The sequence below is a fragment of the Hipposideros armiger genome, unplaced genomic scaffold, assembly GCF_001890085.2.
Source record: "Hipposideros armiger isolate ML-2016 unplaced genomic scaffold, ASM189008v1 scaffold_383, whole genome shotgun sequence".
NCBI lineage: Eukaryota > Metazoa > Chordata > Mammalia > Chiroptera > Hipposideridae > Hipposideros > Hipposideros armiger.
This window is the reverse complement of record NW_017731733.1, coordinates 871,979-883,736: the sequence shown is the minus strand read 5'-3', so window position 1 is coordinate 883,736 and position 11,758 is coordinate 871,979. Positions and strand designations below refer to the sequence as shown.

General features: G+C 35.6%; 1 protein-coding gene across 4 annotated transcripts in view; it reads left to right on the top strand.

Annotated features, from left to right (window-relative positions):
- The window catches only part of STAM (signal transducing adaptor molecule), a 64,519-nt gene that overhangs the window by 39,352 nt on the left and 13,409 nt on the right, over positions 1–11,758 (top strand). For 2 of the 4 annotated variants that reach the window (XM_019662933.1, XM_019662935.1), the window contains 5 exons: positions 355–504; positions 5,198–5,288; positions 7,118–7,310; positions 8,767–8,861; positions 11,647–11,735. In XM_019662933.1, coding sequence (XP_019518478.1) covers positions 355–504; positions 5,198–5,288; positions 7,118–7,310; positions 8,767–8,861; positions 11,647–11,735 — 618 coding nt within the window. The remainder of the gene's footprint in view (positions 1–354; positions 505–5,197; positions 5,289–7,117; positions 7,311–8,766; positions 8,862–11,646; positions 11,736–11,758) is intronic. The other 2 variants (XM_019662934.1, XM_019662936.1) reach the window with 1 other exon arrangement.

Sequence of the window (11,758 nt, the reverse complement as noted above, 5' to 3'; positions counted from 1 at the left end):
CCCCCAGGAAAGGCACTGGGCCACGTGTATACTCGTCTTCAGTAGTTAAAGGGTTAACGAGGGAATTGTGTGTACGGTATTGCCTCGATCTCCCCTAAGCGCTATTTTCTTCATAACAATTTTTTCTATTTTCATTTTATTTCAGAGTATTGCGGGCCACAAAAAATTACCTCAAGGGCCGCATGCGGCTCACGGGCCGCCAGTGTGACACCCCTGGATTATCTATAGCTAGGGGTAATTTGTGACTCAAAAAGAGATATATAACACTTTATAATTTTTATATTTAAGATGTCTATATTAAATTATTAGCTAGGAAATTAGTATTTTATATTAAATTTTTTCCTCTATTTTTAGGGTCATCCTAAAGTGTGTGAAAAATTAAAGGCTCTCATGGTTGAATGGACAGATGAATTTAAGAATGATCCACAGCTTAGTCTGATATCGGCAATGATTAAGAATCTTAAGGAACAAGGAGTTACGTTTCCAGCTATTGGCTCTCAGGTATTTTGTAAAGTTGTGTGATTATTACAATTTGTTTCTCTAAAGTAGCCATGTTTATCTGAATTTTTTTTTTTCTTCCAAACCCAATTCTGGAGGAATTTTTGTTAATAATCTTGCATTTAGAGGTGTCAGAAAAATACAGTGGAATATTAATATGTTCCAACTTCCACTTTCCCACTGTTTCTTATTCTTTCTTTATAAATGAATTAGTTGAACGTGCAATTTTTAAATTTAGTTTTAATGTTATAGGCAAAATTGCTTTATTATATCAGATAACACTGACCACCTCATTAAATGCTATTAATGTGATATTTTATCTGCAAACAATGACAGCTCAAATATCAAGATATCCTTAAAATTTAAGGATGAGTTTAGAGATTCTTTTTATTTTTAAGAAATTTATGAATACCTGTGTTAAAAAAGGAAGGAGATATAAAGGGGTCAATGTGAAGAGAAGCACATGAAGCATCTTTTCTCTTAATAAAAGCTGACCAGTGCATACGTCTTCTTCCTTTCTCCTAATCAATATGATTGATTGAAAGGCTTAACGTTCCTTTTCAAAGAAAAAAAAAGTGTTTACGTAATGAGACCAATCTCTAATTTATTCATATAAAAAAGGAAAGGGTATCTCTTTTATTGTTTTTCTATCCTGTGTAACCACCCTTTAGAATGCCCAACTAATCAGGGGGGGCTTAAAACATATGGTAATTTACTATATTGTCTTTCCCCACTGTATGGATTGGGGTAGAATATAACAAGTGGTGTGCAAGCATAAGCAGAAAACTCTCAGCTGTGAAGGGCTGAAGATTGGGGTTTTGACCACTTCAGGGAATCATGAAATGATTAATCCAGACTTTTCTAGACTTTCTTCCCAAGGCGCTTTCAGTTTATCTTTGTACTCCTGAGCTGTGAAGGCCCACAAATATACTTGGGAGTTGAAGGAAGGAAAGGATATTTTCCTTACTTGGAAAATTTGGCTTATGAATAGTTTTACAATGATAAATTATATCTTCAAGAAGTATTCATTTATAATTGATAGCTGGCTTTTACTAATAATAATTTCTAAAATCTATATAATTAAGGAATAATTTTATGCAGAATAATCCAAGATTATCTTATAATAAGCTCCATGACAACAGAAGCAATGGTGTTTTTTTTTTGGTTTTGTTTTTTTTTTAAAGATTTTTATTGGGGAACTGGGGGGATGGGAACAATGCTGGGGAACTGGGGGAAGGGGAACAGACAAGCCGCTGTCGTCTTGTTCCTCAGTCCAGCTGTGGAGGACGCTGCTTCACCGGCCCAAGCTGGCACCATCACTGCGCTCCTCCCGGGCGAGGCAGATCAGTCGCCAGCCTCTGGACGGCCGCTCACTGCGGTGGACGGCCGCTCACTCCGGCTGCCGGCCACACACGGCAGCCCATGGCAACCCACTGCCACAGGGGCTGCAGCCTATGCCGTCACCGGCGACTCAAGGCAGCCCAGCTCCAGGCCGAGCCGCCGCTCAGCATCTTAGCTGCGGAGGGCAGCGTCACCGGCCCTCACATGTGGGATCCGAACCGGGGCCCTCCGGTGTCCCAAGCCAGCTCCCAACCATCGCGCCACTTGGCCGGCCCCAGCAATGTTTAATTATCAAAGAATAGGTTCACTACAGAGAACTAAAGAGTGTAGATGCGTAGTGGAATTTTAATTTCTGTACCCTGAGTATCTGTTCTAGAGCTTGTTACTTAAAATGTAATTTGTTGACCATCATCATTGCCTGGAAGCTTGTTAGAAGTGCAGCATCTCAGGTGCCACTCCAGACCCATGGATTCATTGTCTCTATTTTAACAAGATCCCCAGATGATTCTTTGTGCACATTAAAGTCTGAGAAGCACTGCTCTAGAATACAGCTTTCAGTGCAAGTGAAAACTGCATTTCTATCCACAGAGGGACTTGTTCCTGTAAGAAAAGGAAGAAGAATTAATAATCTGTTTGATAATGTACCATTGTTGGTTAACCTACAATCTCAGATAGTTGTGGGAACAACTTTAGGGATTCTCTAATCTAATCCCCTCATTTTACAGATGAGGAAACTGAGACCCAGAATGGTTAAGTGACTTGCCCAGGGCCACAGCTAGTAGTTGACAGAGCTGGAACTAGAACACAGGCCTCCTGATTCTCAGTCCAGTGTTCTTTCCACTACACGATCCTGCCTTCCGTTTGATGTAGAGGTTAGTGGATATGTGTCTGTCCGGACTAGGCTTCAAAGGACAAGAAGTGGAGTGAACACTGGCAAGAGCATTGATTGATTGATTGGCATAGAAGTTAGGTTACTTTCAGTACATAAATCAGTAAGAATACAGTTAAGAGTTACTTTTCTTCTTTTCATCTAGATGTTATAAAATATGTGAAAACTAATTTTGTTGTAGTTGCTATCTTTCAGCCACAAGAAGACATAAAATGCATATAAAGTAAAAGACAAGGTAGAATGGTGGTTTTCTTATAGTAATTTCTGAAAAGCGCATCATTGAAAAGCCTGTTTAATGAAAAAAATGTGATCACCTAAGATCAACTGTAGAAGTCCCTCTAGATTTTGAGGTCACTTTGTTGCTGCTTAAGTCATTACTACATTTAGTCAGACTAGATCTTTGTTTAGCATACGTCACAAAAGCCTGAGGATTTTTGAAGTGCAGTTTTTCATCCACGTACAGAAGAAAATGATATAAAAATATTAAGAAAAGTCATTCTTTAGTCACCTAACTTATGCTGCTGCAGTTCCTTTAGCAATAACTTTTTAGACATGGAGATAAAAATAATGCTACACTGCTGCTGTAATTGACTAGTTAATAAGACAAATGTCATTGCTGCACTTAGAACCTGATGATAGGAAGGAACTCAGAAAAGCGTGCAGCTCAGGAACGTAGGGCTTAATGTGGCTTCTTCTGCACTTCCTTCTGGACCCATAGAGATTTCTTCACAGACCACAAAAAAGCAATATGCCTGTTTTGTGAAATTCACCCCATTGTGAAAAAATGTTCATATTTAATGAAAAAGATTGCCTCTGACTAAGAGTGCCTTCAATTTTCAGAGTTACATAGTGATTAAAACATTACAAGAGGATCAGAATTGAAAGTGCTTAAAGTTCTATTCAGTGAACTATAAAAAGCTTTTTTAAAATCAGCTTTTCTAAAAATAAATGCCTTGTTCATTTGTTTGACATTATAAAAAATACTAAATGAAGAATATAGAACTGTATTTTACCATAAAATGTTGAATATTTTGCCTTTCATTTGCTCAACAATCATTTAAAAATTAGAATTCCAATTTTTTTAATTGGTTGCTTTGGGAATCACAGTATACATTTGTAACTTTTCATACTCTATGTTGAGTTAGTATGGTATTTCATGTAAAATGTAGAAACCTTCAACTCTATAGGGTTTATTGGCTCCTCACTTGAGCATCTTTTATGCTATAGTCATATGTCTGACATAACGTTTCTTCACATATAAATCCCAGGGGACAATGCTATACTTTTTGTTTTAAACTCCAAAAGGTTCCTATCTTATCTGATTTTGGAAGGTACATGTGTTAATTTAATCCTCTGAAAAGCATGTGATGTGTCAGTCTTATCACTATTCTGGTTTTGTAAGTGAGGAACTTGAGGCACAAAGGTCAGTGTACCCAAGGTCATAATACCTTAGAAGGTGGCGGATCTGACATTGGATCCCATGTTTGCCTGACTCCACAAGTTACATTTTTAACTGCCCATATCATCGTACCTTGTTTAAAAGTGTTATCAGAGGAACACAGGAAAGAATGCTTAACTAAGAGATTTAGGAATGTTTCACTGAGAAAGTGATATTTTAGCAGTTTACTGACTGGTGAGTTGAGAAACTTAACAGTGAAAAACGTGGCTGTAGTAAAAGGAGCCAGAAGGGAGGACATTAGACATAGAAGCAAGTGTGTGTCAGAGGTGTGTGTTGCGGGGGCAGGGAGGGTAGGTAGCAGCTTTTGGTAACCAATAGGATGGCTGAGAATAAGGCTGGTAAGATAGGCGAGAATCAGTCTGATTTGCCTTGATTGCCATGGAAAAATTTAGTGGCCATTGAGGCTTAGAAGCTTATAATTCCATTAGTGTGAATAAATTTATGTATTCATTTACTTGTACACTACCTTATTTATAACATATGTTTAAGATGGACAGTAGTATATTCCCAGAATAAACTACTTGTATTTTAGTGTACAAAATATTATAATTTTATGAGCATTTATATTGTTATATATAAATCTGGGTCCCTAAAGATAACATCCTGATTTTGATCTGGAGGGAAACAATAAAATGTAACTCCTAAATACATATTTAAAATATAAAAAAAACTCCATGTTTTTAAAATAGTCATCCTCTTCCCTCTCTCAGCCCCTTTTCTGGTTTTAGAATTTTTCTAAAAATTTAAAAATCTCCTCTATAGTCTTCTCTGATTTTGTCTGCTTTAGTTTAACCTCTACACAAATCTACGCGAGTTATTAGGCTGTTGACTCTCAGTCTGTTTGTTCCAGTTCTAACTCTTCTCCTTCTCAGGCTGCTGCAGTTTGAATTTTTTTCTTCTTCAGAAGGCTGTGGTAGACTGATGAGAAGGGTCTTGCAAGTTTGTAGATTAGACGGGGTAGGAAAATTTGAGAACAGCCCTCAAATATCATGTTCCTTTTTGTGTGTTAGGCTGCAGAACAAGCAAAAGCAAGCCCAGCTCTGGTAGCCAAGGATCCTGGTACTGTGGCTAACAAAAAAGAAGAAGAAGACTTAGCAAAAGGTATGTTTTAATTCCCTGATGGTGGTAAGAAGATAAGTCTGTTACTTAATGTTTATTCCCCTGAGATATTTAAAATGAAAAGAAATAGGACTTTATAGCTAAAGCTGAAATCTACTTTATTTCCGTCCTCAGTATCATTTGTTTCTTCTCCTCTTCCAAGGCAACTACTATCATGTGTCTTTTCAGTCTGTATTTTTATAATATTCTTACTATACTGTATATCCATAAACAGTAGATACTGTGTACAACTTTTTTCATGTGAAAATGTGTTTGTGATCTAATGATGATGAGGCATATAAATCAGTTCATTTGTTTTAACTGCTGTATAATATTCCAGTGTACTAATAAATATGTATTGTAATTTATTCCTCCTACTGATGGACATTTGAGTTTTCTGATTTATTTTTTTTTTACTAGAACAAGTATGCTGTATTGAGTATCCTTTACATGTTCTCTGTGTACATACACACTTACACACACACGTAACTTTTTGTGACTGTGGTATTGTTAGCTCATGGGATAGGTACATCTTCAACTTTGCTGAATAGTTGTATTCTTTCCTCTTCCATCAGGAATGTATGAAAGCTATTAGTGTTTTTAGTATCCTTACATTTGGTACTGTCAGAGTTTAATTTTTATGAATCTAATGGGTTTGACATAATATGTAATTATTTTAATTTTCATTTCCTTGATTACTAGTGAGGTTGAAGCCTTTTTGTATGTTTATTATCTGTTCTGATTGTTGAGTCTTTTTTTAAATTAATGCTATGTAGGAAATTTTGTTTTTTTAAAATTTTATTAAATTTATTGGGGTGACGTTGCTTAAGAAAATTGTATGGGTTTCAAGTGTACAATTCTTTAACACATGATCTGTATATTGCATTGTGTGTTTACCATCCAAAATCAAATTTCCTTCCATCACCATGTTTTGACCCCCTTTATTTACCCTTAGAATCTTTTATTTTGGATGCTAATCTTTTGACTATTAAATCTATTGTAAATACCTACTCTTGGTTTTTGGTTTATACTTTAAATTTTTTAATGGTGTGTTTTATCAAACAATTTTTAACGTTTGATGTCCAAGTTTTTGCTTTTCTATGATTTTTGCTTTTTTTGTCTTAAGATATTTTTCCTTACCCTAAGATCCTAAAAGATATTTTTCTACATTTTCTTAGGCTAGTTGTAAAGTTTTTGGTTGAGTCAAAAGCAGGGCAGTCAGTCTAAGATGACATTGCAGAACCTGAGTGACACATGGCGCTGACCTACACTGGGGGAGATAGAGGAGACAAATTTGAAATCCATTTTGGGGGATTTGTTAGGTCAGACTTTACTGTAGTTATTTCTAAAATCCAGTTCTTAGACTGATTACATAAGAATTACCTTTGGAATTACAGATTCTCAGATACTACCTTTGAGGCTCCGCAAAGAGGCTCAGCACTCTGACTTCCCAAGTGATTTTGATGATCATTTTGGGAACTTAAGCTATAGAAGTACATGGAAAAGATAGAAGAAAATATATCTGCAGCTAAACTTTAAAAATTGGATCTAAGAGTTTATATCTTTTTATTACTCAGAAAAAGGTAAATTGTATCTGTTCAGTAAAAATAGTCATCACGCTGTTCAATATTTTTGTTAATTTTTTTAAACTTTAAGTTGTGAATCAATGAACAAAATTGGTGAAGTGATTTTTGTTCAGTATATAATATGATGATATGTCCTTAGTTTTCAGCTGTACTACTGAAAGAAGAATAGTTTTTTACCGTCAGATATCTTTTTGTACTTATTTGGATTGTTGGCTATGTTAACTATTTAAACCCATTATTTTCCAGCCATTGAATTGTCCTTGAAGGAACAAAGGCAGCAGTCAACCACCCTTTCCACTTTGTATCCAAGCACATCTAATCTCTTAACTAACCACCAACATGAAGGTCGAAAAGTTCGTGCTATATATGACTTTGAAGCTGCTGAAGATAATGAACTTACTTTTAAAGCTGGAGAAATTATTACAGTTCTTGATGACAGGTAATGGTTAATATTAAATTGAACATTCATATGAACATATATAACGTATTACTTTTGTGTTTCACATTATTCCTGTTGGATGCCATCACCAAGTGTAATAAAAAACTTTGATGTAGATTTTTTTTTTAAAGATTTTTTATTGGGGAATTGGAGGGATGGGAACAGCGCTGGGGAATTGGGGGAGGGGAACAGACAAGTTGCTGTCGTTTTGTTCTTCAGTCTAGTTGTGGAGGACGTTGCTTCACTGGCCCAAGTTGGCACCATCATCGCGCTCTTCCCAGGTGAGGCAGATCAGTCGCCGGCTTCTGGACGACTCACTGCTCACTGCGGCTGCTGGCCGCTCACGCTGGCTTATATATTTTCTTTGTATGACGGTTGCTTTACTTGTGTCAGACTGCCTAGATAGATTCTTATTTTGTAGCTTAATTTTTTTCTCATCTATTATTTAAATAGTTTTTGAGTTTTTTTGGAGGCCTAGTTTAAGTTATTCATTTTTGGTTCCATCTAATAATATAGATTGTTAAATTATTAAAAAGTTAAGATTTTAAAGAACATAGCAAGTATGTATATGTATTTATGGAATTTGTAAGAAATACATAATATATGGAGTTAATTTATCATTTGGTATATTCGTGTGGAACAAATCCATCTTACATGGAGTTATACATTTACATTATCATAGGGGAGGTGATACATGTCTTTTAGTACAGCTTTATGTTTACTTGAAAATTAATTGTTACTGATAATGAAGTACTAAACTTTTCAAGTGGATTTAAAAAATAAATTCAGATGCATTTAAGGTTATTCCTATAATATCATACTTTAATATGTTTTATTGAGTGGGAGAAAATGAAATTAAGTTTGAGCTGGTTCACTGGAAATTGCACCAAACCTCGATCATCATTCATTCAAAAAATATTTATTTTTTGCTAGCTCTTCTTATACTCGACACTTGGATATGTAGAGAGTATGGGTATGCACCTGGGAGTATGCTCCTGTGAACGTTTTATGTTATAAACAGTGTCATCTATCATACATATGTGTTCACTTGTGGAGGAAAATTTGCTAATTTGTCCTAGACATTGCTGAATGAAATCTGGATTAAGGACCTTCCACATATCTTATTACAAAGGATTCTTACTCTGGAGCCCATGACCCACCTGAAGTTAACAATTTTTAATGGTGGGGGCCTCCTTTTTGGGGAGAGAATTACGAGCCTTGTATTAGATCCCCAAAGTGTTCACCAGTCTTTCAAAAGATAAAGGAGTATCTGTGTAATTGCATCTTATTTTCTCTGAGACCTCATCTCTTATTTGTAATAATTATACATTCATTTCCTTCACTGGATTATTGTGGGATTCAAATCTGGCAGTGAAGCTACACACCATTAAAGGTAAAATATTTGTGGAAATAAAAATCTTTATTATACTAAAGCATTCTTTCTTGTTCCTCACAGTGATCCCAACTGGTGGAAAGGTGAAACCCATCAAGGCATAGGGTTATTTCCTTCTAATTTTGTGACTGCAGATCTCACTGCTGAACCAGAAATGAGTGAGTATTTTCCATCTGTCAGCGGATGATAATTTATAACCCGCTTAAGTTGAGTAAAGTTGAACTTGCTACAATACAATACAACAGGGACTCTGAAATGTTAGTGCCTCTAAGGTGTTTATTAAAAAAATGTAGTTTCCTGGTCAGTAGATTATTTACCAGAAATCATCTTAAGAATTGCAGTCATCTGTCTACCAAGATTATCTTTAGGCAGACCATGGACTTTCTTAAAAAGAAAGATGCACACACACACACACACACACACACACACACACACACACACACACACTCTCTGTACTGTAAAAATGCACGTTAAGAAGTGTTAATGGAATTTATGTGTTATGTATTTATGTATAATGTTTTCATTATCAGTTGATAAAAGTGTGCAGTGTAACCTCCTAGAGAATTCTTCCCATTCAAAGATTGAGACTGTTGCTCTAATGTTCTAGCCTCCAACTTGGAACTGTGGCCTCTAAGCAACAATAGTGGCTTTCCTAGCCCCCATGTCAGATATTCAGAAGGAGCCATAACTAATCTGTTTGATTTCCAAATCTTTGATGACTAGGAGAAGTAAAGTAGAAAGTGGGGCCAACGAGGAAAAGTGATCAAAACGTTGGTAGATAGTTGACTATATTTCTTCATAATACTGCACTTGAATAACTCTTCATAATGATGAGTTAGAGTCATCAAGATTAAGTCATAACCACCCCCTTTAAGGAAACAAATATGTTCTAGTGTAGAAAGATTTCTGTTAGTGATTGAAATGTTTAAAATTTAAAAGAGTTATTGTATATAAGTCAGTAAGCTACAGTTCTCTGGCAGAATATCTCAGCTCATCTCATCTTTCTATATTGGTAGGTAGAAGGAATCAAAGAAAATTATAAACTGCAAGGTGCTTAGGTCTTTTTTAGTTTACAAGAATTTTAAGAAAGGATCTGTCTTAGTCATCTTTTTTTTTCCGACAGTACCTAGTAGTGAATCTTATCCAGAATACAGACTATGTAAATAAATATTTATGCAATAAACGATACATAAGTGCGTATATATAGATATATATGTTAACAATAAAGAGATAGTTTTCTTTAAAAACATAAGGACACTTCTTTCAAGAGAAGGCTTTAACAAGCCGGACAGTACAGATCTTAGATAAAACGGTGCCCTCTCATAGTTATTGCCTGGTTGTCTTGTGTCACTTTCATAAAGATTCCTGATACCCAGTCCTTTAATGGGTTCTTTTTTCATCAGAAGTCAAAAAAAACATTGTTGCAGAATCTTGTTTAAATGGCAGTACATACCGTGCCAACTTTTTAGCCTGAGCTGATGATGGTGGTGATTTTGGGGGGTTTGATAGGTTTTTTTTGTCCTGAATCAGCTGTTGGGAAGGGTAGAATTGTCTTGGACTTCTGTTCAAGATGAGATCCAAGATCTCTTGTAGATCATGTAGCCCTATTGTCTTTGCCCCATCGTATATTGGGTGTCGGAAAAGTCATGACATATTTTTTCTATGTTTTTCATTGCAAAATGCGTCATGACTTTTCCAGCAACCCAATAGCATTGCAGCTTTAAAATGAGTATTCTAGCTTATCTCAGATGTTTCACCCTGGACCACCTGAAAGAGAAACAGGAGCATCAGTGCTTATGTAATAGAGTTAAAGTCCTCAAACTTGGAAAGATAGTGTTAGCATGACCCTCGTAACATCATTCTTTAAGAGGAAACAAGCCCACTTCACTGTATCAAGTAGAAATACCTGCCCTGCTTAGCTTCTCTTGTTTTGGAGATGCATTAAGATATATTTACATATGTAAAGATAATATTATAATACACACAATATTGTGTGCACAGTAATAGTTCCTAGGAGCAAAAGCACTGCAAACTTGTGTGCTGTCAGTTGGTAGGATGTGACGTCTACCATGTATGTTATGGGTTTCAACCAATACAGTGCTATCCCAGCTTTCTACTTGTTAATAGTTCAAGATATAAACGCAAAAATATATATAGTCGATATCTCTTTTTCCCCATGGGAAAATGAAATCAGCTGAAACTTTTTCAAATGTAGAATTTTGCTTTATGCTGGCTTGAATGGGATGAGTATATTCCTTATGTTGGAAATCAACTATTTCCATTTTATATGGAGTCTCTCAATGCAGAATGCGTAAGTGGTATAACTTCCTGTTCTCAGAGTAAAATCACAGGCCAGATTTCAGTGGTGGGGGCTGGTGGAGCCAGATAAATTGGCATTCAAATCCAGGCTTTGCCATTCGTTAGTTTTCACCTGTGCAAGAGTTTATACTCTTTCTAAGTCACTGTTAACCTCAGTTATGAAATGGGTATATCTCATAGAATTGTACTGTAGATTCATGGGAGGAAATGTAATATATATTCCACTAAGCATATTTAATAGTTTAAGAGATATTATTTCCCTTCCTTAATTCTGCTCTTTTCCCACCCCCCTCTTCATCTTGATTCTTAATATTTTTTATGAGTACCGATTGACCACATTGATACAAGGATGATTAATTTTTGTTTTAGAAATATATCTCTTATTTTTAGTAAAGTATCTTTTATGGAAAATGTAAAATCTTTAGAAGATCAAATTAAGAAATCTTGACATGAAGTTGTGTTTTGTCATTATTGCTTAAATCTGCAGCCTAATTATTCCTTAAATTGAGTATCTCAGCTTGAAGGGAATATAAGAAAAACTCAAATTCTCTCTTGGAACTTAAATTGCTTTCAGATAGAATTTTAAATTTTACAAGGAAAAGATAAATGTTACATGTTTTGCAGTTAAAACAGAGAAGAAGACGGTACAATTTAGTGATGATGTTCAGGTAGAAACAATAGAGCCCGAGCCGGAACCAGCTTTTATTGATGAAGTAAGTGGTTTCCTCTGTGAGAG